This window comes from Arabidopsis thaliana, chromosome 4 (assembly GCF_000001735.4).
Source record: "Arabidopsis thaliana chromosome 4, partial sequence".
Classification (NCBI taxonomy): Eukaryota; Viridiplantae; Streptophyta; class Magnoliopsida; order Brassicales; family Brassicaceae; genus Arabidopsis; species Arabidopsis thaliana.
This window is the reverse complement of record NC_003075.7, coordinates 8960473-8984625: the sequence shown is the minus strand read 5'-3', so window position 1 is coordinate 8984625 and position 24153 is coordinate 8960473. Positions and strand designations below refer to the sequence as shown.

General features: G+C 34.2%; 10 protein-coding genes and 1 non-coding gene across 17 annotated transcripts; 6 read left to right on the top strand and 5 right to left on the bottom strand.

Moving 5' to 3' along the window:
• Positions 1–281: 281 nt before the first annotated feature.
• AT4G15790 (uveal autoantigen with coiled-coil/ankyrin) lies at positions 282–2443 on the bottom strand. 2 transcript variants are annotated; one of them, NM_117670.9, is made up of 7 exons: positions 2168–2443; positions 1435–1473; positions 1289–1342; positions 1136–1189; positions 958–1011; positions 792–863; positions 282–658 (listed from the first exon to the last, which is right to left on the bottom strand). In NM_117670.9, exons 1-7 carry the CDS (start codon positions 2234–2236, stop codon positions 557–559), a joined length of 444 nt encoding a protein of 147 aa, NP_567475.5. In that variant the 5' UTR covers positions 2237–2443; the 3' UTR covers positions 282–556. The 2 variants fall into 2 exon arrangements, with proteins under 2 accessions (NP_567475.5, NP_001328180.1); NM_001341075.1 differs by having other exon boundaries at positions 360–658; positions 1136–1342.
• Positions 2444–2796: 353 nt separating this feature from the next.
• On the top strand, positions 2797–4807 carry VAMP724 (vesicle-associated membrane protein 724). The gene is given in 5 exon segments (NM_117669.8): positions 2797–3121; positions 3750–3891; positions 3976–4096; positions 4244–4306; positions 4394–4807. Coding segments are annotated over 5 exon segments (555 nt in total). The 5' UTR covers positions 2797–2928; the 3' UTR covers positions 4430–4807.
• A 90-nt stretch (positions 4808–4897) lies between these two features.
• On the bottom strand, positions 4898–4970 carry AT4G15775. Its single transcript has one exon. It is a non-coding gene; the product is annotated as a tRNA-Lys (tRNA).
• A 711-nt stretch (positions 4971–5681) lies between these two features.
• AT4G15770 (RNA binding protein) lies at positions 5682–6731 on the bottom strand. Its single transcript, NM_117668.6, has one exon. It carries the CDS (start codon positions 6564–6566, stop codon positions 6003–6005), a length of 564 nt encoding a protein of 187 aa, NP_193312.5. The 5' UTR covers positions 6567–6731; the 3' UTR covers positions 5682–6002.
• Positions 6732–7174: 443 nt separating this feature from the next.
• Positions 7175–9346, top strand: AT4G15765 (FAD/NAD(P)-binding oxidoreductase family protein; the record flags this gene model as incomplete). Of its 5 annotated transcripts, none has more annotated exons than NM_001341074.1 (5): positions 7192–7485; positions 7588–7739; positions 7813–8042; positions 8265–8493; positions 8593–9345. In NM_001341074.1, the coding sequence occupies 3 exons, from the start codon at positions 7926–7928 to the stop codon at positions 8841–8843; spliced, it is 597 nt and encodes a 198-aa protein (NP_001328980.1). In that variant the 3' UTR covers positions 8844–9345. The 5 variants fall into 5 exon arrangements, with proteins under 5 accessions (NP_001328979.1, NP_001328977.1, NP_001328978.1 ...); NM_148336.4 differs by having other exon boundaries at positions 7415–7485; positions 7588–7653; positions 7813–8011; positions 8593–9222; NM_001341073.1 differs by having other exon boundaries at positions 7175–7485; positions 7588–8042; positions 8593–9346.
• Positions 9347–9856: 510 nt separating this feature from the next.
• On the top strand, positions 9857–11977 carry MO1 (monooxygenase 1). Of its 2 annotated transcripts, none has more exons than NM_117667.9 (5): positions 9857–10223; positions 10319–10465; positions 10561–10617; positions 10777–10942; positions 11089–11977. In NM_117667.9, the coding sequence occupies exons 1-5, from the start codon at positions 10078–10080 to the stop codon at positions 11839–11841; spliced, it is 1269 nt and encodes a 422-aa protein (NP_193311.6). In that variant the 5' UTR covers positions 9857–10077; the 3' UTR covers positions 11842–11977. The 2 variants fall into 2 exon arrangements, with proteins under 2 accessions (NP_193311.6, NP_001190738.2); NM_001203809.1 differs by having other exon boundaries at positions 9936–10223; positions 10525–10617; positions 11089–11954.
• Positions 11978–13102: 1125 nt separating this feature from the next.
• On the top strand, positions 13103–13972 carry AT4G15755 (Calcium-dependent lipid-binding (CaLB domain) family protein; the record flags this gene model as incomplete). The annotated part of the gene is made up of 1 exon (NM_148335.1): positions 13103–13972. One exon carries the CDS (start codon positions 13103–13105, stop codon positions 13970–13972), a length of 870 nt encoding a protein of 289 aa, NP_680701.1.
• A 2038-nt stretch (positions 13973–16010) lies between these two features.
• On the top strand, positions 16011–17107 carry AT4G15750 (Plant invertase/pectin methylesterase inhibitor superfamily protein). Its single transcript, NM_117666.3, has 2 exons — positions 16011–16295; positions 16626–17107. The coding sequence occupies exons 1-2, from the start codon at positions 16078–16080 to the stop codon at positions 16921–16923; spliced, it is 516 nt and encodes a 171-aa protein (NP_567474.1). The 5' UTR covers positions 16011–16077; the 3' UTR covers positions 16924–17107.
• A 1167-nt stretch (positions 17108–18274) lies between these two features.
• AT4G15740 (Calcium-dependent lipid-binding (CaLB domain) family protein) lies at positions 18275–19943 on the top strand. Its single transcript, NM_117665.3, has one exon. The coding sequence runs from the start codon at positions 18308–18310 to the stop codon at positions 19712–19714; it is 1407 nt and encodes a 468-aa protein (NP_193309.1). The 5' UTR covers positions 18275–18307; the 3' UTR covers positions 19715–19943.
• Positions 19944–21042: 1099 nt separating this feature from the next.
• On the bottom strand, positions 21043–21585 carry SCRL10 (SCR-like 10). The gene is made up of 2 exons (NM_202827.2): positions 21472–21585; positions 21043–21364 (listed from the first exon to the last, which is right to left on the bottom strand). The coding sequence occupies exons 1-2, from the start codon at positions 21539–21541 to the stop codon at positions 21111–21113; spliced, it is 324 nt and encodes a 107-aa protein (NP_974556.1). The 5' UTR covers positions 21542–21585; the 3' UTR covers positions 21043–21110.
• A 921-nt stretch (positions 21586–22506) lies between these two features.
• On the bottom strand, positions 22507–22906 carry SCRL11 (SCR-like 11; the record flags this gene model as incomplete). The annotated part of the gene is made up of 2 exons (NM_001036571.1): positions 22507–22697; positions 22837–22906. The coding sequence occupies 2 exons, from the start codon at positions 22904–22906 to the stop codon at positions 22507–22509; spliced, it is 261 nt and encodes an 86-aa protein (NP_001031648.1).
• Positions 22907–24153: the final 1247 nt, after the last annotated feature.

Below are 24153 nucleotides of genomic sequence, written 5' to 3'. Positions count from 1 at the left end.
AAGAAATTTTATATAAGGCTCGAATTTGAAATTAGTGGAATTGATAAATTTTGAATGAATGAAAAGAATTTTGCCCCCCAAAAAAAAAGGAATGAAAAGAAATAAGATGAATATATATATATATAAAAAAAGCTTGGTTGTTGGTTCATTGATTGATCGATTTATTAAAATTAAAAGCTTCTATGTTCTTTGAATTTGGAGAATGCAAATTATGATCAACGAATTATTCGAAATAGGTTGGTTTTGTATTCTAGACCAAACCGGTTTGTTCATTGGTTTATGGAAATTTCTGAATATCTGATTTGGGAGCTTCATTTCACAATTTCACTCTATCATGGTGTCAAGAACAGAGGAGGAAGCTCGGTTTTGAGATCTGTACACGAGTTGGTTCTGTATCAACTTGTTGACATATCAATCTGCAGCAAACCATTGTGTCATGGTGCATCATTAGAATCAACTAAACCGCGGAACTACATATTAAGCATACTAGTACAATCTCAAGGTAGTGGTAACAGTAGTGGCGAGAATATCATAAGAACAAACAATTTCATATTATCTAATGTTCTGCTTCTTTGGCATTATCATCAGTCGATAGAGCTTCCACTTTCTCTTCTGTCACCTCACTTCTCTTATCAATTTGCTCTTTTGAATCTTGTAGCTGCAAAGCACAAAACAGATAATCGTGGAGGAGAACCATAGATTAGTTTCTGCAAGTCTAAAAACCGGTCTTTTCTTTGGGTTATAATATTGAAAATACTTTTAGGAAGAAGAGTGTATCACGAGAGACTCACGCCTAAGCTTTTCAGGCTAGCGGAAACATCATCTTGCTGTTGATTCAAGGTAGTTTTCAGATCTTTGAATTCCTAGTTTTTATGGAGACAAAACGAATCAAACATGTATCATGAATAGAAACCGTTTAAATATTCATGTGGCTGCTGGCTCAATATACATACATACCTCACGAAGCTGCTCAACTTCAAGATTCAGAGTCTTCTTTAGCCCAGAGAGCTCCTGTAAAAAACCAAGGAAGAGTATACATCGAATGTCAAAACAGTTCAAACTGATCCCGGCTAAAACAGCAATTCTCTTGCTTGATACCACAAAATGGATAAAGAGGACTAGATATGGAACTCACCTCACGGTAGACTTTAACTTGAGTGTCCAATTTACCTCTCCAACTTTGCAAGTCCTGCGACGATAAGATATAAAGATTGGTTTGTTTTAAAAAGACAACAGATGTTCTAAAACAACATGACAATGTCAGAGATGAGAATGAAAGTGTTAAAACCTGTTTCAGATTCTGGATCCTGTTTAGTAACTCAGCCCTTGATTCATTCAATTCCTACATAAAACGAAATCAAGACTTGAGAAAAACCGCTTGATCAGAAGATTTGACTAAAAACACTAATAGTATCTAACAACACAGCGACGTACCGTGAGCTTCGAATCAACAGGATTGGTATTATCTTTCTTCTGCAGCAGAAAGAACAACCAAGATCAACATCAATTTCAATTTAACCACTTAAAAACAATTCCACAGGGAAACAGATATTATAACTCTTAAGCTGTACAAACCAAAATCATAAGCCTGTTATATATATATATATAAACAAGAAAAGTATGCTTTAAGACCAATGTGAGATTGTTGTTAATTGCACAGAACTAAAGATATACTACACAGTAATGGCTCACGATCCAAATCTGACTTCAAATCTAAAGAGATACTACACAGTGATAGCCCAAGATCCACCAAAGGTAAAAAGCTTTGCATGTGAATCAACTCAACATCAATGTAATCAGAATCTGAAATTGTTAAATCCGTGGAACGATAAATTCAGACAATTCCAACAAAAACATAAAAATACACAGTAATAAGAGTAAAATTTCAGGCAAAAATCGGAAGAAACGAAACCTTCTTCTATACTATACCACTTGAATTCGAATCGAGAATACAGAACACAATGATATGTTCGAAGTTGCAGACAAAACACAGATCTAGGTCCGAAATGCCATATCTAAACTCGAAACCCTAGATAAATTAGATCAAAAACCAAATTATATTAATCTCATTTTGAACCTAAAATTCAGAAACCTAGAGCTCCGAGACTACGTCCGCGTCCATGAAGCGTAAAATTAAAGCGATTAAAGAGAAATTGAGAGAGTTTACAGTAGCAGTAGGAGAAGATACGGAGAGAGGAGCCACGGGAGATGTTGAATCGGAGGTTTGGTCCGCCATTATCGATGTAAACTCGGAATCAAATTGTCAATAGAGTAGAAGCTTGTAGGGTTTAAGGAAGAAGAAGAGGAAGAGGAAGAAGAAGGAAGATCTGTAAGTGAGATTGGTAAAGTGAGAAACAAACAAACATGAGAATAAATTAGTGATGTCGTTGCGAGCCACACTCAAAATTTCAAAAAACAAAAAATTAATAAAATATGACAACATTTCAAAATTTATTTTATGTGATAGGGTTGTTTTCCCCAGAATTTATTTTATTCTGTATATTCATTTCTTTTTCATTTATTCACTATGCATAAGTTTTACATTTTTTTGTGTTTTAAAAAGCATCAAAATACTATTGTTTTCATAGATTGATATTGACTTTGTGAGTATTTCACACTTATTTCCTGCCGAAATTTAAGATGCATCTTCGCTTTTTTGAATTGTATTAGATTTATAAATAATAACACAAATTTAATATGAAGAAAAAAAATATTTAATTTTCCTACCAAAAAAAGAAAAAATTATTTAATTTAGTATACAAAAAGGAAAATTAAAAATAAAAACTAAGAAATGTAGTTGAGTTGAGTCACGGGCAAAGTACTTGGTTTCTTTGCAGCAAAGGTAAAGAAAGAATAAAAAGACTCTCTTTCTCTTTCTCTTTCTCTCTGTCTGAGCCAACTCGGTTCCATACTCGGTGGCGACTCAAAATGGGTCAAGAATCGTTTATCTATAGCTTCGTCGCCAGAGGAACTATGATCCTCGCCGAGTATACCGAATTCACAGGCAATTTCCCGTCTATTGCTGCTCAGTGTCTCCAGAAGCTTCCGTCCTCCAGCAACAGCAAGTTCACTTACAACTGCGATCACCATACCTTCAATTTCCTTGTCGAAGATGGCTACGGTTTGTCACTCTCTCTATCTTCTTCTCTGGAAACGAACAATGTTTTTAGTTTGAAGCCATTAAGGTTTTGATGGATCTAGCTCAGGGTTAGCTGATATGCATCATCTGAAACTTAAGGCATTTTCAGGATCTTCATAGATTGGATTCGCATTACTTGGCGATACAACAGTGTTTTGTGTATTAGTTCCATTGAGATTTGAGCTTAGATTGATTTAACTTTTTTACTGATTTTGTTTGGTTTCCACTTTGTAAATACCAATTAAGCACATATATCTAATCAAAAAAGAATTTTTTCCATCAACAAATTAAGTAAAGTGTTATCTAATCATGAATCTTGATATGTTTTTGTGGAGTTTGTTCTCTTGGGAGATTCAATTAGTAACTAAACAGTCTCAAAATTCTTTCAGTGTTTGGTAGTTTAGTTTTTATGATGAATACATTACGCGTCTTATTATTGGTGATACCTTTACGTGATGCGGATTGGAGATGTTTGTGTCTTTCTTTCTGTATGTAGTTGTATTTGTTATGGTTTGGAGATGAAACTACACACATGTGTTTCAAAATAATTTGTTATGGTTTGGATTGCATTTCACTTATATATGGTGGCTCTTTGAAATTTCTTATTCAGCATATTGTGTTGTGGCGAAAGATTCTCTTAGCAAGCAAATCTCGATCGCATTTCTGGAGCGTGTGAAAGCTGATTTCAAGAAGAGATATGGAGGTGGAAAAGCAAGTACAGCTATCGCCAAAAGTCTCAACAAGGAGTTCGGGTACTTAGAAAACATTTCAATATTTGAGGAAAATGTTCTATAATATATTGAATACAAGGTAATGGTAAAATTAAAATATTGCAGGCCGGTGATGAAGGAACACATGAATTATATTGTTGACCATGCAGAGGAGATTGAAAAACTAATAAAAGTCAAGGCTCAGGTTTCAGAAGTTAAAAGTATAATGTTGGAGAATATTGACAAGGTAATGCTCATCATTTGACTCTCTTATGTCTTTCTCCACACTTAAGACAAGCAACAAATCATTCTCCTTTGCTTTACCTTTTACAATGATAAGTCTGCAAAAATCACTGTGCTTTATACACCTCCAATATTGTTGATCCATTTTCAGGCAATCGACAGAGGGGAAAATCTAACAGTTCTTACTGACAAGACCGAGAATCTACGCTCTCAGGTAAAGGCAAACTTGACTCCAAACATTAAATTCATAGACTTTCTGTGATAGCCATTTTAATGTAAGGGTTAATTTGTATACTTTAAGGCGCGGGAATACAAGAAAACCAAGGGACACAGGTGAGGAGGAAATTGTGGTACCAGAACATGAAGATAAAACTGGTGGTTCTTGGGATCTTGCTACTACTTGTTCTCATAATCTGGATATCGGTTTGTCATGGATTTAATTGCACGGATTGAAGACACAACAAATTACTCTACGTGATGGTTAGAGACTTAGAGCTTTTGGCGGAGACAGGCGACAAACAGAGACAAAAGTCTTCAGTAGAGAGATTAGTAAAGAGAGAGAGAGGGGAACAAAATGGTACCATATGTATTGTAAGGTTTTGACTTTGGATGTTGTATTATTATATAAAGTATTTGTGTTCTTTCTTTGGGTGTACCATACTAATTCACATATTCTACGTAGCGTAATTAAAGGCGAGGATATCTTAAAACTTGCATAAAACACATGCTCAAGAGTCACTAGTCAAGGTACTCAAAACTAAAATCAGAATATGATCAAATTTGGATTAAAAAAACAAAAACAAAGCGCCCACCGTGGGGCTCGAACCCACGACCACAAGGTTAAGAGCCTTGCGCTCTACCAACTGAGCTAGACGGGCTTTGTGACTAATGATACCAGAAAAACTATATAACAGTAAATATTATTTCTAAACATTTTGCAACACAGCTTTGCATCCCAATTCCCAAGTGAGGAACAAACGTACAAAGGCCAAGACTTTGGGTTGAAGTTGAACTTTACAAGATTACGTTTGAAAAGATGATGAATATCAATCCCCTACTCTTAATGTGGGAAATTTTCAGTGTACAACATATTTATTCAAAGAACACCCTCAATATCTTTCCCAAAAAGTTATGCAATCTGTTTCAGAAAGATTTCAGAACTTAATTGGTTTAAACATCTCTTCTCCAGATTATTTGGCAGCAGTACACAACCTATATGCCCAGTAATAAGTTTTGAAGTTTTAAATCAAAGCAAGCAATCTGTTTCCATACAGAAAACTGATTCATCAGCTTACAATTGTAGCTTCTCGATACTCTTGTTTGAGAACAATTGAGACTTTCATAGATACAATACCATGTTCCACAAAATTTGTGACAGTCACATACCCTTAATACTCAAAGGCCAAAGTTTGAAGCTTGAAAACAATTTGAAGCTTTTGGACTATAAAACCAAAGAAAAATCAGCATAATCAATCTGTCTCAAAAATCAGCATAATCAATCTGTCTCAAAAATCAGCATAATCAATCTGTCTCCAACACATATCTGAATCATTAGGGTTACAGATTTGAAAATTAGCATATGTATGTAAATTTCCAAAGTTTCAAGCTTGATGAAGAATTTGAAGCTTTTAAGTATAAAAATCAAAGCAATATCAGGAAACTCAACCTGTCTCCAATACAAATCTTGATCATCAGGTTACAGATTTGAAAATTCGCATATGAATGTAAATTTTTTAGCTTTTACATACTCAAGAGTCTCACAAAACACCTCAAAAACAGATTTATAAAAATCGAGACTTTCATAGATCCAGAACCAAGTTCCACGAAACTTGTAACAGCTACATACTTTAAAACTCAAAGCAACAAGCAGAATCAAACTAAGACACAACAAAGACAAAACCTTTAAACTTTCAAAGGTCATCTTCACCCCTCAAATACTCTCCAATATCAGCCTGATGAAGCACAACAATACCATTAGGATCCAATTTCCTACAATCCTGTGTACTCTTCGCAGCAATCCCAAACCCTAACGGAACATCAGACATCGAGAACACAACAACACCATCTCCAGGAACAATACTATCAGTAATCCTCCCTAATCCACCTTTCAAGACATGGTTCCCATAAAGAAACGACATCTCCGAAGTGGGTTTAAGCCATACCTTGTGTTTAGCATTCGCCGCCAAGATATTGAGTGACATAATCGTCAGATGGAAACTACCGGCGTGAGTGTATTTCCCGATGCAGGTTCCGAAGGAGACTAGGTTTTTCCTGGAGATGTTTGTGGCTCGCTTCACGAGGGCTTCGCTGACGTAGTAGACTCTGTTTTTCTGGAGGCGGAAGCAGTAGCTGCCGGGTGTAGATTCGGGTCCTTCGTCTGATGGGTTCTCGACGATCTTCTTGAGGTTGTTGCCGACGAATTTGAAGAGCTTCTCGAAGACGACGGTTGTCTCGGTCTCGTCTAAAGGACGCATCTTCGGGGAAGAAAGTGATGAATAATGGAGAAAGAAGAGAAGCTCTCTGTTTCTAAGAGGGATTGTGTTTTTTTAGGGTTTTAGGGATTTAGGACCAAACCTAATGCGGCCGATGAGTTTTGTTATTTCGACTTTGGTCCTTTGTTTTAAAAATATCTATTGTCATTTCAACCTCGAAATTATTATTTTTGTTAAATCCAACCCATGAATAATTCACTTTGAATATTTGGACTTTGGAGGATAACTGAAAGTTATAACAAATTTGATAGTTCATGTAGTTTATTGAAAAGATGTTTAGTTAGAGATTTTTTCATGTGTAAAAATATTATAAGGAAATCATACAATGAATTACTAATATTATAAGGGCAATTGACAAAACAAAAATATATTATTTTAGAAAAAGGTATATATATTTCTAATATAAATAAATACAATTAATTACAAATATTGTATAACGTGTAAGAAAATAATTGTTTTAAATATATATATATACTTCTAAGATTAAGTAAATTATACATTTAATCACTAATACAGTAAAAATATTAAATAAATTATTAAAATTAGTAATTCTAACACAAGAAGGCTTAAATTTTTCTTTTCTTTTTTTTCTCTCTTCAGAATTGGTTTCATATAACGATCTGTGTGATACACAGTTTAATTGATATATGAATCGACAAATACCAATAAAAATCGCTGTGAATGAATATGTATAGATAACGAAAAATACGCGGGTCAAGGTACAACCACGACATGCCATATTGCCATGTGGCTTCAACCCCCACATATAAGTCCACGACATTGCAGGACATAACGATCATAAAATTTGGAGGAAATACAAATATAGAAGAATGGAAGAATTGGACATAGTAATCGTGGGAGGAGGCATTGCTGGTCTTGCAACTTCCCTTGCTCTTCACAGGTTCACTATAATCTCCTCATTTTCTCAATTATAAGGTAATTTAAATTAGAAAACATATACATGAACTATTGACTAACTAAACATACAAATATGATTATAAAGGAAGGGCATAAAGAGCGTTGTGTTGGAGAGATCAGAGTCTGTAAGATCGGAAGGAGCAGCATTTTGGTATTCAGACTAACGGCTGGCTTGCTCTTCAACAACTTGGTGTCGCCGATAAGCTAGCTTCGTCTTAAGTCTCTCCCAATTCATCAGTAAGTATATAAATATTTATATTTTAACTAACCTTATCTAGTTATAATGATTTCCGGTATGGTACTAAAACAGGATAAGAGATGTTTTGATCGAGAAAGGTATTAAACGAAGAGAATCGGTTGGACCAGCATCCTATGGAGAAGTAAGAGGTGTACTAAGGAACGACTTGGTTCGAGCTTTGGCTCATGCTCTTCCTCTTGGCACTCTCCGGCTTGGTTGCCATATTTTGTCGGTTAAGCTCGACGAAACAAAATCGTTTCCGATTGTGCACGTTAAAAACGGGAGAAGCTATCAAAGCAAAGGCACGTTTTAACAACAGTAGATATATTTATTGATCAATTATTGAGGTGATGCCGTAGTGGAATTTTTTTAGTATATACTTTATATTAGCCGACAGTGACATTTATGGGTCGTGATCGGTTTTAATGGTTTGTGTTTTGTTTGTTTTTCACTGAAAGCAACATGTTTAGCATGAAATGCATGGGTCTTATATATTTTGATAATATACTTTTCTTTTAATTTAGGTTTTGATTGGCTGCGATGGGTCAAATTCTGTAGTCTCTAGATTTCTAGGATTAAACCCGACTAAAGACCTCGGTTCGCGGGCCATCAGAGGGTTCACAAATTACCCGGACGACCATGGATTCCGACAAGAGTTTATAAGAATCAAGATGGACAACGTCGTAAGCGGACGACTTCCTATAACTCACAAACTCGTCTTTTGGTTTGTTGTTTTGCGAAATTGTCCCCAAGGTAATTAATAACCCGGTCATGCTACATTTCATACTATACATAGACTTCTATTGTTTTCATATAACGCACTAACGTATTTATAATTTGTTTTATAAATAGACTCAAACTTCTTAAAAAATCAAGAGGATATCGCAAGATTGGCACTAGCATCAGTCCGCGAATTCTCAGAAGAGTGGAAAGAGATGGTGAAGAATTGTGATATGGACTCTTTGTATATCAACCGTTTAAGGTACCGTGCTCCTTGGGATGTTCTGTCTGGAAAATTCCGACGTGGCACCGTGACAGTTGGCCGGAGACAGTATGCACCTAATGGGCCCATTCTTAGGACAAGGATGTTCGGCTGCGCTTGAGGACGGTGTTGTTTTGGCTAGATGCTTGTGGAGGAAGTTAAATTTAGGTCAAGACGGTATAATTAATGTATCTTCCTTCTCTTCAAGGATGCAAATAGAAGAAGCAATTGATGAGTACATTAGGGAAAGAAGAGGTAGACTCGTGGGGCTTTCGACACAAACTTATCTTACCGGTAGTTTAATAGCAGCTTCTTCGCCGGTTAGGAAGCTATTGCTTGTAGTTATGTTGATGATTCTGTTTCGTGATCAAATTGGTCATACTCGATATGATTGTGGCAGTCTATAAATTTATCTTATGTACGAACTGTCTAAATTGCGAGAGTTGTGTGCTTCGTGAGATGATTGTATCATGAGGTTGGTTACTCATTGTTCTTGCGAATGTTTCCTGTTTGTTCGCTTCTGATAATTTTTGTTCGATTATTAAAAGAACTATGATATTAGTCTTTCTCACTTGTGAGTTGTGAAAGACAAAAGAAGTCCAATCAAAAACTTATTTAAGAAAATTATGGGCGGTATCATCTGCAAAAAAATATTCTCAAAAACATTTTAATCCAATTAATAATTCTGGATTCAAGTTTTTTGGACCAAAAATAATCAATAATTATTCAAATACATTTTTCGTATATTTTGATGAAGGAAGAGAAGTCCATATCATTTGTGTTACAAAAACCCCACCCTAGTTGATAAAAGACTTAAAGTCTGCATTATAACATAAACAGAACCAAGAAAATGTAGAGAGAAATGTCAAATTATCCAGTAGCCCACTCAAAATGTAGAAGCTGAATCAATGGAGGTGATAGAAAACTTATCTAGAGAAAACCAGAATTGCAAAGGCTCAATTCGAAGATGTTTTTTTTGATGATCCCATCTTTATTCTTATATATATCAAAAGTTTAATAGTATAGAAGATCGATTTTTTTTTTGTCAGTTTAGATTTTTGATATACTAGGAAAAGCCAAAAAGATAAGTATTGAGTCACACTCATTACAACAAGTACACAAAATTGATATTGGATGGAACTAGTTGTTTTATCCAAAAGCCGAGTTAATGTAAGTGGCGTCATAGGCTTGCGTCAACAGGTCAAGTTACTTCATAAACAAAGAGCGCTTGTTTGACTCGCAAAGACCCACCACACTCACGTAAATTGATTGTCTCCCAAGTAATTTAATTGTCTTAATGAAAAGTCTTCGCTGTTCCTCTACTCTATATAAATAAATTAAAAACACTATACTACATGTTACCTATAGGACTACAGATATTAAAACAACTACCCAAACAAAACTTTAGATCTGAAAATCTCAGCTTTGAAATGGAGGAAATCGGAATAGTTATCGTCGGCGGCGGAATCGCTGGTCTCGCCACTTCCATTGCTCTTCATAGGTTTGTTATTAATTTATTTTGTAATGAGACTCAAACTTTATGAATTCCATATGTAAATTAATATTTGGTGTGTATATTTTTTTTTTAAAATGTAGGAAAGGAATAAAGAGTGTGGTGTTGGAGAGAGCAGAGAAAGTGAGATCGGAAGGAGCTGGAATCGGAACTCTCTCCAATGGTTGGAGAGCCCTTGATCAGCTTGGCGTTGGTGATCGCCTTCGTCTCAATTCTTCTCTTATTCACAAGTAAGTAATATTATTCTTTTTTAACCATAACTTTATTATTCATTATATGTTTGTTTTAGAATTTTGATTTATGGACCTTTCTTGGATATGAACAGGGCACGGACCATGTTGATTGAGAATGGAAAAAAACGAGAATTCGTTTCAAATATAGTGTAAGTCACAATTTTCCTATCCTTAAAATTGAAGATGATAAATATAAAAACTATAGAGTTAATTTGAGTATTTTGATTTAGTTTTTAATGCAGTTTATTCTATTGATTTGTTGTAATCTTTGTTATTGATTTGAATATTTAATACTTTGAATAAAACAGAGACGAAGCTCGTTGTATTAAAAGGAACGATCTTGTTGAGGCCTTATCCGATGCCCTTCCGAAAGGAACCATCCGGTTCGGTTCTCATATTGTTTCTATTGAGCAGGACAAAACTACGTTGTTTCCGGTTGTTCACTTAGCCAATGGAAATAGCATCAAAGCCAAGGTAAATATCAGTATTGTTTATTTAGACATTAATTGTTCAAAGGCAAATATTACATTTGGCTTTTGCATTTACTGAAGAATTTATTTTTGTATGCTTTCAATAGTATAAAATAAATTATGCAATATAATGTTTTTCTTCTCTCATAGGTCCTGATTGGATGCGATGGTGCCAATTCTATCGTCAGTGATTATTTGCAGTTAAACCCGAAAAAGGCGTTTGCTTGTCGTGCGGTGAGAGGGTTTACTAAGTACCCAAACGGCCATGGATTTCCACAAGAGGTTCTAAGGATAAAGCAAGGAAATGTCTTAATAGGAAGGCTTCCTTTGACGGATAATCAAGTCTTTTGGTTTCTAGTACATATGCAAGACAATAATCACAATGGTAAAGATCAAGAATCGATTGCGAATCTGTGTCGAAAATGGGCCGATGACTTGTCTGAAGATTGGAAAGAAATGGTAAAAATATGCAATGTGGAGTCATTAACACTCACACACTTAAGGTACCGAGCGCCATCGGAAATCATGTTAGGGAAATTTCGTCGTGGGACAGTGACTGTAGCCGGCGATGCGATGCACGTGATGGGTCCGTTCTTGGCACAGGGCGGCTCAGCGGCGCTAGAGGATGCGGTTGTTTTAGCTAGGTGTCTAGCTAGGAAAGTTGGTCCGGACCACGGAGACTTGTTAAAGGATTGTTCGATGAAAAACATTGAAGAAGCTATTGATGAGTATGTGGATGAACGTAGGATGAGATTACTCGGGCTTTCGGTGCAGACTTATTTGACCGGACGTTCGCTACAAACGTCATCAAAGGTTCTGAGGCTAATGTTTATAGCTTTGTTGTTACTTTTGTTTGGTCGTGATCAAATTCGTCATACTAGGTACGACTGTGGCCGTCTCTAGAGATTTGATGGACATTTTGTATTTTTTAGTGTGAGGTTGTGTGCTTTAAACTTTTTTTGTGTGTTTCTTTTTCTTATAACATCCTCCTTTCTCAATATAACAAGAGTTTACATGACCATACATTATATTGCAAATGTGATTTATCAACTATTGCTATGATAACAAATAATTGTAAAACTAAACGTAACTAAAATGCTTTGGTCCTGGTCTTAACGAATATATGTGCCTAGGCCCAAAACCTCTTAGTTGTTTAAATAAAAAACAAAAACGAAACTAAAGAAACGAAATTAGACAATTTTTTCTTACTTTACTCTCAGTCACATATTTGTAATTTATTATGTGTTTCATTTTTGTATATGTTTTTTTCAATTTATTATGGTCGACATTGTGCTATCATCACGATGTGCATTTTAGTGATCAAGACTATTCATTCATTGACTCATGGACTCATTGAATCTCTAGGAGCTCCTACGCTCAATGACCCAAAAAAATGTTAGTGAAGTTGAATTTTGGTTTGGTCTCTCCGCTTCAGTAAATTTAGTCTAAGGGGAATTGAATCGTTTGGTGACCTCGTTTTTGAGAGATTCTAGTTAGGAATCCTACATCTAAAATGAGAAAGAGCCTATATTAGCATCTCAACTCATTGCTGATAAATTTTAATTGGAAGTACATTAATACTTACACATGATATATATTTCAGTAAATTTAAGCGAACAGACACTACGATTTTATTGAGATAAAATGAGCCAAGGAACCAATATCTCGATTCTCGAAGATACGTGTTATGTTTTAAGACTCCCTAAATTTAACTAATTCTCATTATTGATTTCACTATATAGCTGTAACAAATTTTCTTTATGTACTCCTTTAATTTGTAAATGATATTTTCGTTTTTTTGACACCATTAAATAAGATAATTTCCTTGAAACAAATAAATTTGTCCTCATGTCAAATGAGTCATCATATTTTTGTTTATATCCAATATAGGTATGTATCTTACATGTAGTAATGAAAATTGTAAATGAGACTAAAATTGGTCTCAACTTTTAATATTTCATTTTGATGAACTGTATTTCATAAAGATTACCTTTTAAAATTTCTTATTCTTTTTTTTTTTTGACAGCTAAAATTTCTTATTCTTTTGTTTCCATTTACTCAAGAAAACATTTACTACATTTTCCTACATTTAGCTTATTTGACTATTTTAAAAAAACGTTATAAGCTAGACTCGCATAGTTTATGTCAAGCTCTCATCACAGTTATGGCGAATCTAACTCTAGAGCTAAACATCAACTCCGCAAGAAACCTTTTAAATGTCAATCTCATCACTAAAATGAACGTTTTCACTGCCATCACCATCAACGGCGAGAATACTCGAAAGAAACAAAAGGCGAAAACCACGGTTGATCGTTATGGTGGATCTAACCCGACTTGGAATCAAACCATCAAATTTTCCGTGGACGAGAGGTCAGCCCGTGGTGGTCATTCGTCACTTGTCATGAGAGTAATCTCTCGTCGAGTCCTAGGCAACAAAGAAATCGGAAGAGTTAACATCCCGTTACTTGAGCTCTTGAATGCAACCACACCATCATTTAACGGTGATGGTAACGATCATGAGATGAAACTGATGTCGTATCAGGTGAGAACTTCGTCGGGTAAACGGTCAGGTTCTTTGTCTTTCTCGTACCGGTTTAAACCAAATGTTCCAGTGATCACTAACCGGAGTTGTGTAGACTCCGCGGCACCATCTCAAATCGAGCATGCACCTTCGGCTCCACCCGAATTGCCAATTGAGTTTCCTAAGCTGCCTCAGCCGCCGTATCTTTTGAGACATCCTTTCGCCGCCGGTTCTAGCCGTGGTCTTCTTCCAATATCATATGGCGCTGGGATGACCGAGCAAACCGGTCACGCTAATAACTATGCGCAAACCGGTCACGCTAACAACTATGCGCCACCACCGAGACAAGGATATGGACCGTACGGTTATGTGTCGTCGGGATATGGATACGGAAGTCCCTCGTATCAACAACGTAAGGAGATGGGGATTGGGCTTGGATTGGGAGCCGGACTTTTTGGTGGATTAATGGTGGGAGACATTGTGTCTGATGTTGCAAATTGTTATGATCTTTGAATTTTATTTCATTTTGTTATCTCTAAACATTTCCTTTCCCATATTTACATGAACTTATCATAGGGATGTTGTTTTCTAGATCTATAAAACTTTTTGTTGTATGAATCAAATAAATAATGGGAAAGAGTTTAGGTAAAACATGGTAAATGGCAAACAAAATAAAAAATAAAAAATTTGGTGTCAACTGTCAAGTATCAAAATCAACAAAACTCATCATCAAGCAAGGCCAAAACATCCATATCTCAAGTTCCATATATAATAAACAAACTCACCGAACACATTTCTCACAATCCCAAATCAAAACTTGTTGTGTAAATGATCCTTGTGTATATAATCTGAATTTCTCTTGAAACTAAGTCTATATATTTCCGTGTATATAATCCAATACATGCACTTTTGTATATTGTACATGCATCCAAATCTTCAATTTTTAAATTTATCTATAAATTAATGCATTGGATTTTATGTTTTTTTCATTCATGAATGTCAAAAAATTTCTTTCTTTTTTTGACTCACTAATATTTTCTTCCTTTTTTTCAATAATCAGTCAAAATTTCAATAATCACTAATATTTTTTTCCTTTTTTTCAATAATCAGTCAAAATTTATCGATAATTTCTTTTCAGCATTGTCATTAATCAGTTAGTGCCTTAGTGAAATGAAAAATGTTGTTCATCAATGATGGACAATTTGAATTTTTTGTTATTTGATAATGAATCTAATTATAGTAAATCAATAACTGATGCATTTTCCATTTGACATTCAGTTATTGAAAAAGTGAATTTAAAACTTATATACCACATCGTATCAGAGCCTTAATCAAAATTTTTATGGGTCTCCTATGGGTTAACATTATTTTTATGAAAGTAAATTATAATTCTTCCCTAAAAACTTATGTATTTTTTAGTTTCATCAAACTTATCATGATTTCAGATCACGTCTCTCTTTTGTTTTTTGGCGGAAAATAAAAAAATGTTAACCCATAAGAATTTGGATCAAGACTTTGATACCATGATACATTTGATGAGAGTAAATAACACAAAATATTTATATGAAGAAATTATAATAGACTCTCATAAAAATAGTGTTACAACTTACATTCTCTTATATAGAAATTAGGATAAACAGAAATGTAAATAATATATTTCGAAATAATGTTAAATTTCCTAAATTCTAATATTAATATTTATAAATGGTCATTTAACTTTTTCGTACCGGTTCGATGGGACATGTGTTATATTCAGTTAAGGTTACCACCATGCGCCAACTTGGCCTCTACCAAGTCAACATGGATATGGACCTTATGGTTACATGCCGCCTCCGCCTCCACCGCTACCGGGATATGGATACAGAGGTCCGCCACCTCAGCAACCGACGAGGAATGAAACAAGGCAATAATATATTGATGCTATTGTGGATTTAGTTACTGATAATTAGTGCCTTAGTGACAGTTCAAAAATGTTGTTCATCAATAATCTACAATTTAAGGTTTGTGTTGTGGAATGTTTCATGATTTTATGAAGTCTTGCTTATCAAAAAGTATGATGATTAAGAATTTGACTTCATGGCATATTCATTTGAGTTAGCAAAACTTTTTTGTGTTGCACCTTCAAATTTATAAATTTATGATTTTTAACCATCGAAATTATATATTTGAAAAGACTATCTCTACAAGCCAAACCCACTGGGCCACCAATATGGGTTTATCTGCGAAATCTGTGAACCTTAGAAAATCAAAGCCCATATCCACTTTGCTGGAACTTTGCTGGAATGTAGGTTAGACAAAACCTTAAGACGCAGCTACAAGTCTCTTATGTGGCAGATGTCAAAATTAATGAGCACGTATAATTTACCCAAGAGGAGCAAAATAAGATTAGCAGCTTAAATTAATTGTGTTGGATTAAATGAAACTTGCACTATGAATGGCAAAAAAGAGGTTACAATCTAGCAACCACCTCATAAACCCTCATTAATGAGATACTGACTCGTGAACCAATCAAATCTCAAGTTTCGTAGTTTAAATAAGTAGTAAACACCTCCTGATCAAAGCATCACCACCACCAAATATCAAACGCAAAAACCTATTATCAAAAGAACTAGGGAGAAATGACTAATCCCATGATCATGGTTATGCTGTTGTTGTTTCTTGTGATGTCGACTAGAGCAGACGAAGAGCTGATTAAGACAGAGTGTAATCACACAGAATACCAAAACGTATGCCTCTTCTGTCTTGAAGCCGATCCAATCTCCTTCAATATCGACCGTGCTGGACTTGTCAACATCATTATACACTGTCTCGGATCTCAACTTGATGTTCTTATCAAGTAAGTTTCACCATGTACACCATTAATCATTATTGTACAAATAATAATATTTTTAATGTGTTTTCACAAAATTAATATTACTAATATGCTACGAAAATTAACATACTACGAAAAAATGTGAATTAATATTACTTTGCCTGTAAATTTTTACCTCCATAATAATATTAGCATACCACGAAAAAATGTAACGTATTTCTTTTGGTGTAATGTGAATTTTGCTACGGTAAACTTACTTTACAAAGAAAGAAGAGCGTTTTCCAAGTGGAAAATAATACATTTTGCGGTTTATATATTATAGGAACGACTATTGATTTGTTTTTTTGGTTGTAGCACCGTCACGAGTCTAAAGTTGATGAAAGGAGAGGGTGAAGCAAATGAGAATGTTCTGAAAGATTGCGTCACAGGCTTTGCGATTGCACAATTACGACTTCAAGGAGCCAACATCGATTTGATAACCCTTAATTACGATAAAGCGTACGAATTGGTGAAAACTGCGTTAAACTATCCTCGGACTTGCGAAGAAAATCTCCAAAAACTCAAGTTCAAAGATTCATCTGATGTTTATGACGATATCTTGGCATATAGCCAACTCACCTCTGTTGCTAAGACGTTGATCCACCGTCTCTAGATCAATATATATGTCGATCTGGTTATCAAAAATATATTTATGTCGATCGTTTGCTACCACTAATAAAATAAAACTCCATTATGTATGTCACGCGTGATTTAATTTCACTCATCAACAAATAAAATAAAATAAAATAAAATGTTTAGAAAGTTTATTTATTTAATTTAGTAAAAAGAATCTGGAGATAAATCTTCAATCATGTTGAAAAGTATGATTAGGGGGAAAAGAGAAAAAGAAAAAAGAGTATGGTTAGGACTTAGGAGAGTATATACCATATGCATTAACGTACATACACACGATTATCAACATCATTGGAGACACATCAAATAAAACTATATAATAACGAAAGTTATGTTTTGTATATTTGATATTATAATACGAAATTTTACATATTATCTGCATGTATTTTAATAATTATTCTAATTATATTTATCTTTCTTTTTGTTTATGTGGAACTTGTCTTGCGACTTATGTTATGTAATAGTGGGAAACCACTCGGCGTAGACTTGTTATTATCTGTTTTTTTCTTTCTTGGATTGGATTTGATAGACAACATATAACCATGTGACCATGCCCTAGAAATATAGCGTTAGAAATTCACACTCGATTTTGAACTTCAAAGATTTTTTATTTGTTTTTACGTAAGAAATGTTGTCTATTTGGAGTGTTACTTTTTTCATGTAGCAGAAAAACATTTTCGTGTATGATTGGCCTTTTGGATATTTTGAATGTTGTTCTATTTTCTTGGCTATGTGCCCTTTCACACTACCTATTGAAGACAAGTATATTGAATTGTGCAAGCTGTTTTCGATTTATAAAATCGATCGATTGCTTATTACGTGAGCACCATGAACCATAAGTGTTATCACATCAAATTTTTGTAACTAGTATCACTAAATCCTTTGATCAGCAAAATTCTCAGAAGAAAAAAAAATGTCACCGTACGTGTAAGCATTGACTAGCGTTACTTAAATCGATATTATGTTGTCCGTACATATATAATCGGTTTTGACCAAGTTCATTTTACGTCATCGGTTATAGGTAAACCAAATGTTTTTACACGAGAAATTCGTTAACTTGAATCTCATAGATCATATCTAAACTATAGCCCTGCATATGAAAGGCATAATACTATGATAAATTCCAAGATTCTATTGAGAAATATAAAAGATGTTTAATTAAAACTTACAAGTTGAAGCAAACAAACTCTAATTAATGTTTCTATATGGATTATATATGTATCTGATAAGAATTTGAATCTGAACAAAAAAAAAAAAAGGATATATACACTATGACATGGTCAATTTGATGTATATAAACTAAAGATGACTCACGAAATGACATCCATTTTATTTTATTTTCAATAATTTTGTAACATAAGAAGATGTCCACACATAAATTGTATATAAATATCTTTGTATGGCAATATGCCAAGATAAAACAAAACAATACTATCTTGAAAATGTCTTCACCACAGTTGCAAAGAGCTATGGAGAATCCAACTCTTGAGCTCAAAATTGTATCAGCTAGTGACGTCAACCATATCGATGCCACGGACAAAATGGACGTATACGCAGTCGTTTCAATCAACGGCGACACAACACAACAAAAACAAGCGGCCAAAACTCCCATTGATTACGATGGTGGTTCTAATCCGACGTGGAATCACACCGTTAAGTTCTCCGTCAACGAGAGAGAAGCCAACGAAGGCCTATTAACTATAACGGTCAAGCTATTTAGCTACTGGCTAGAAGGTGATAATGACCTGTATTTGGGAGAAGTCAACGTCTCGGTTCAGGATCTTCTTGCCTCAAATCCGATTCCACCGTTTACTAACGGTAACATCAACAAAATGAAGTCAATGACTTGCCCTATCAAGGCCACCGAAAAAAGTACCAACACAACGGTGAGCCTTTCATACCGGTTTAAACCTGTACCGGTTGAGGAATTTTACCCTCCGTCACCGGATTCTTTGCCATCGATTGGTAAACCCGTTTACCGAGACCTGGATCCAGCAAAATTAAGTCAGCCTCTTGTATTTTCTCCTCGGTTTCAAGCCACCACGACGAAACTGATCCTAGAGCTCGTGATCAAATTCGCCAAGAACATCGAAGATGTCAACGCCTTCTCGTCCATGGACGTATACGCTTCGGTTGCGATTCTTAAGGACAGAAAAGTTAAGAATAGGATCAACACACCGGTGGCTTTTGCCGCTTATACAAATCCAAAGTGGAATCAAATGATGAAATTTTCTATTGATGAGAAGTCAGCTCAAGAAGGGCGGTTGATGCTCCTTGTGGAGTTGATGAGCCACCGGCCTTTCCTTGGTGATAAGGAGATTGGATTTGTTAGACTTCCGATGCAACAGTTATTGGTCTCAAATCCGCCTTATCCGTTGACCGACAATGGTGATGCTAACGGTATGAAGTTGGAGACACATGCTTTGACGGGTCCTTATGGAAAAAAAGGTGTCGTGAGCTTCACGTATAGGTTTCTTGCAGAACAAGTTACAGCACCATCTACACCAGGCCAGCCATATATTATGTATGTACCGGTATCGCCTCAGCCATACGCGTCACCTGATCAGCTTCAGGTGACCTCGAGTTACGTGACTGTTCAACCAGGGGCTAATTCTGGGCCAAGCAACGGTCTAGTACCAATATTTATGCCGCCTACATATCAATCACATGGATACCAACAATATTCACCAAGGAAGTCGAAATCGCAACTACAACCGTCACCACGACAGTTGCAGCTTCAACCCCTGCGTCTGCAGCCGCTCTCGCAGTAAATACCGGATACACAATCACATGGATACCAACAGGCAATTACAATCCTTAGCATAATGTGTCGCACCCGTTTTTTATTTATATGACTTGGCTTATCATTTCATTTTATTTTGTTCCTTGTTTTTAATTAGCTTGAAACTCAACATAAACTTAATTTAATTTGCTTTTAATCATCGTATACTTTGTTCTGATATATTATATTTCTTGTTACATTTTTAAAAATAATTTCCCCTTTATAATTGAAGTATTTTATTATTGTCCCTTCTCCCCCGGATTGGATCCAACCAGGTTATCTTACTATAATATGAAAGTATGGTTGGCAATTAAAAAGCAAGTATAATACCACTCGACAAAGACATCTTATTTCTCTTAGGAAATATTCTATATTTAACAAATTTGATCTTCAAATCTATATATGAATTTTCAAATATTATTATAAATTACTACTATATATATAACTGGCCAAATTGATGAATACAAATAGCTAACGTTGCTCGAGAAATGACATCCATTTATCTTATTTTCCTATAATAAGAAAATGTCCACGCAGTTGTGTTTATTAATATCTTTGTTCTTTTTTTTCTTTACAACATTACTCAGTTTAAGATACGTGCATATGGCAAATATATGTTTTGATATTTTATCCTTCATAAACAAATTAGTTTTAGGTTAGAAAATGCCATCAACACTAGTCAACAATTTTTATATCAATATTCATTATGCAGATTTGAATATGAATGACCACTAAATATTTAGTTACAAACTTTAGCAATTTAGAAATAAGAAACAATAAAAAAATTATTAAAAGAAATTCTCAAATTTTTCATTGAATATGTTGAATACAACTCTTTTGGTAATCTCTACTAAGGGATAATTATTCGTTGAATTTGTTGAATACAACTTTCAAATTTTTCATTGATTTCAAGGGATAATTTTTTAAATTTAATTACAAATTATTTTTATCATGAATTGTTCTTTCTAGTTATCTATTGCATTACGCCATTTTAACTAATGTTGGAAATCGAATTCATCAAGCCATCAAAAGTGGTGTTAAATTGCTGGGTCTATTATTAGATAGTCAAAACTCCTCTACACAACCAAAAATTGATGTTATTGTTTTTTGTGAGTTTATTGATTTTTGAGGTAAAATAGGCCGGATCTATTATTAGATAGGTAAAAAGGAATGGTCCCGATATATAGTTTCAGAAAAAACTGTGAATAATTTTTGAGGTAAATCGGAGTTGGTACCGCCGTACCGGAATGATCTCGGAAAGCTAAAAAAATATGACCACTTAAAATAATTCAATAGATGAATATGAGATCTAGGGTATTATTGGGGACAAAATTTTTATTATAATTGTGCTGAAAATTAAGTAGATAACAACATATTAGTAGGTGTTAATTTTTTACACAACAATCGGTGCAAATAACTGAACATTCACAAAGACGCTTGTTATTGGGCTGAGGGGTACAATCGCAGTTCTTAGGCATCTCACTTGCACTTCGCGCACCTAAGAAGTCAAGGAAACAAGTCGTGCGTGGAGTGCCTCTGTCTGTGCATGATCCATCAAACACTTGTCTCGAACGACAGTACCTTGGTTGATTGCTTGGTGCAAACATTAGTTCTTCTGTTGGTGCAACCTTTGGTTCTTCTGTTTAAATGTCACAAAAAAAAAAGACTATTAGTGAATAGTAATATGAATCAATACTTTTTTTAACACAAATATTTACATCTAATTATGATATAATTTGTAGTTACCATGTGATAAGTGGGTGGGGATAAGAGAGAAAAGGACACAAGAAGCCAAAAAGATTGCCACAACCTTCATATTTTGTTCTCTTGACTATTCTTTTTTCTTTAAAGATTGTATGTTATAGTTTCAGTTGTAAAATTGATTATATATAGATATTTTGCAACTACTTTGCATCTCATATCTTTGGAAATACAATGTAAACGTTTGACCAAATTTATATTTTTGTCATTTTAGAGAATATTAAAAACAGTCATGGAATCTCTGTTTATGGTATACCATTTTGTCTAAGAACTGTAATGCTTTAAATTAGGAAGACTATTAGAAAGGATTTACCAAAGTTTCTTAAGATTTTATCAGCTTATTCTTATAAAATTAAAGTATAAGAAAATGACATTAACTCAGTCAACATTCTTTTTAGCATTCTGCACATTTGGATAAGAATTAAGACAAAAATAAATAAATTTAGTAACAAACTTAGGCAATTTAGAAATTAAAAACAACAACTTCTATATGAAGAGAGATAATTTCAAATTTTCATTGACTTACCTTTGTTTAAGTAACATAATAATAGTTCTATGAGTCCCTTCGGGGACATGCGATAAAAAAATAAGATAATTTTTCTATGAATGTTATTTTATTAGACCATGTAGTATATCTTAGGACCGGACTAAATATTTGTTAGTTCAAAGATTTAAGCTTTACTCTTATGTATTTTTTTTTCTCCGTTAAAATCAAAACCCGTGACAACTTACAAATGCAACATAGTAGGTATACCTTTTTGCGGGATAAAATAATTCAAGTAAGATAATTATTGTAAATAAAACATGGATTTGACATTTCATTGATAAAAAAAGAACAAAATACCATGCTTATTGACATAGATGATAAGTAATAAAAGTTTTTTTTTTTTTGTAAACTGAGATTTATATATTACTTATTTTAAATGTAGATGACAAAGAGATCTCCTTCAATAAACATTATTGAAGATGGAAAAAAAAAATTTAAACCCTAATTATAAATCAAGGAATCGAAAGAATAACTTAATTGCTGTCACAAACGACAAAACAGTCACATTGACGACGATTGTGAGGAAGAGGAGTGCATTTGCAATTCTTAGGCATAGCACTTGCACTCTTAGATCCCAACAAATCTAGAAAACATGTGTAGCTTGGACTTCCTGTGTCTGTGCACGATCCATTGAACACGTCCTTTGATGGACACCACTTTAACTCTGCGTACATATTCAAACAATATACGTAGACGTGTTAATGAGATTGTATTGTATGTGTTTTACATTTTGAACCGGGATTTTATTGGTTAACGCACTGGTATTGATAAACCGGTTACATATGAAAATATGAGAATGATACCTTTGGCTAGGTTGGTTGAGAGAAAGGAGAAAAGAAGACATGAAACCAATAACATCGCAATGCCTTTCATCTTTGCTCTCTTCTTCTTCTGTTTTTCTCCTTTTTTGGTGTGTGTAATTTGACCAATGCATGTTTCGTAGGCCTTTGATTTTATTTATACAGAGGAATATTTAATGCATAAATAATAATTTTGGTATAGTTTATTAATAGTGAATTCCTGAAAATCTGGTGTGTTTTGTTTTATGGTAAAAATTTGGAATGCATATATACTATGGGCATTTCACTCAAATTTCGTGGATACTCTTTCCATACATATGTGTGAGTATTTTCATTATTAACGAGATTTAAAACCTTCGAAAGTGTATTTATAGTTAAGACTATACAATTTCTGTTAACATCGTAATTTTCCATCTATTACAATCAGTGATTGAAAGTTTTAAATGCTTACATGCTTTAAATGACTCACACAAATCTATAATTTTTTTGTCGAAGAAAACGTCTATTTTTTTTTTTTAATTCGGATGATCCGGTTCAACGGACACTTATGAGTTCATGGTAGGTCACGAGAACTTTTCTCTCTTACTGATTCTCGAGTTAACGAGCCATGAGATACAACTAATTTAGGGGCCAGGGAGAGCCATGTGAAAACTTCTGATACTCACACATTTGTAGAGTAGTTGTAGGGTGGATCGAATAAGGGGTAGCTCATTACAACTTCCTCTAATCTGATCACTCCACTAGACCACACCCGTGTAGGCAAAGACTTACGTATTTAATATCATTCTACGGAAAAGAAAAAAGAATTAATATCATTCTTTGATTTCTTGAAAATTGAGTCATATATGATCAAATGATCTAACCTATATATGTTTGTTGGCAATATTTTAAAGTCTTTGTAGTTATACCATTTTATTTGTTTTTCTTGGGATTTAGAATCTAGTTTTTTATAAGGTTTGTTGAATATGATGAAAACAAACTTGATTAGAATTTGCATATGAGATACAAAATTTTGAACACAGGATTTTAACTTCGGCTACATCCCTTAATGTGATATTACAAGAATAATATATTATCTAAATTAGTTATTACGTTCACCGTTTTCTATATTATTTTGGTACCCTTCTGCTACAATCATCATAGTTCAGCGATTGGTTAATGACGTTAGTCTACAGTCTCTTCAATTTCAAGTCCTCACTGTGACATTCAAGACAGCAAAATAATTTGAAAAAAAAAAATTACAAAACAGTGAGGGTTTAAAATTGAGACTAATTAGAGAGCGCGTCACATATGCCACTATGGGGAGAAAACGAATCTGGC

Bases quoted from the DNA above. Each gene is read 5' to 3' on its own strand.
- AT4G15790 (NM_001341075.1), bottom strand. From the start codon at position 2,236: ATGGCGGACCAAACCTCCGATTCAACATCTCCCGTGGCTCCTCTCTCC. The intron at 864-957 runs GTATGTATGTAT...CATAAAAACTAG, and splicing joins AAGTTGAGCAGCTTCGTGAG to GAATTCAAAGATCTGAAAAC. The intron at 659-791 runs GTGAGTCTCTCG...TGTGCTTTGCAG, and splicing joins CTAGCCTGAAAAGCTTAGGC to CTACAAGATTCAAAAGAGCA.
- AT4G15770 (NM_117668.6), bottom strand. From the start codon at position 6,566: ATGCGTCCTTTAGACGAGACCGAGACAACCGTCGTCTTCGAGAAGCTC.
- MO1 (NM_001203809.1), top strand. From the start codon at position 10,078: ATGTTACCTATAGGACTACAGATATTAAAACAACTACCCAAACAAAAC. The intron at 10,618-10,776 runs GTAAGTCACAAT...TGAATAAAACAG, and splicing joins GAATTCGTTTCAAATATAGT to AGACGAAGCTCGTTGTATTA. The intron at 10,943-11,088 runs GTAAATATCAGT...CTTCTCTCATAG, and splicing joins GAAATAGCATCAAAGCCAAG to GTCCTGATTGGATGCGATGG.
- AT4G15750 (NM_117666.3), top strand. From the start codon at position 16,078: ATGACTAATCCCATGATCATGGTTATGCTGTTGTTGTTTCTTGTGATG. The intron at 16,296-16,625 runs GTAAGTTTCACC...TTTTGGTTGTAG, and splicing joins CAACTTGATGTTCTTATCAA to CACCGTCACGAGTCTAAAGT.
- AT4G15740 (NM_117665.3), top strand. From the start codon at position 18,308: ATGTCCACACATAAATTGTATATAAATATCTTTGTATGGCAATATGCC.
- SCRL10 (NM_202827.2), bottom strand. From the start codon at position 21,541: ATGAAGGTTGTGGCAATCTTTTTGGCTTCTTGTGTCCTTTTCTCTCTT. The intron at 21,365-21,471 runs GTAACTACAAAT...ACATTTAAACAG, and splicing joins CCCCACCCACTTATCACATG to AAGAACCAAAGGTTGCACCA.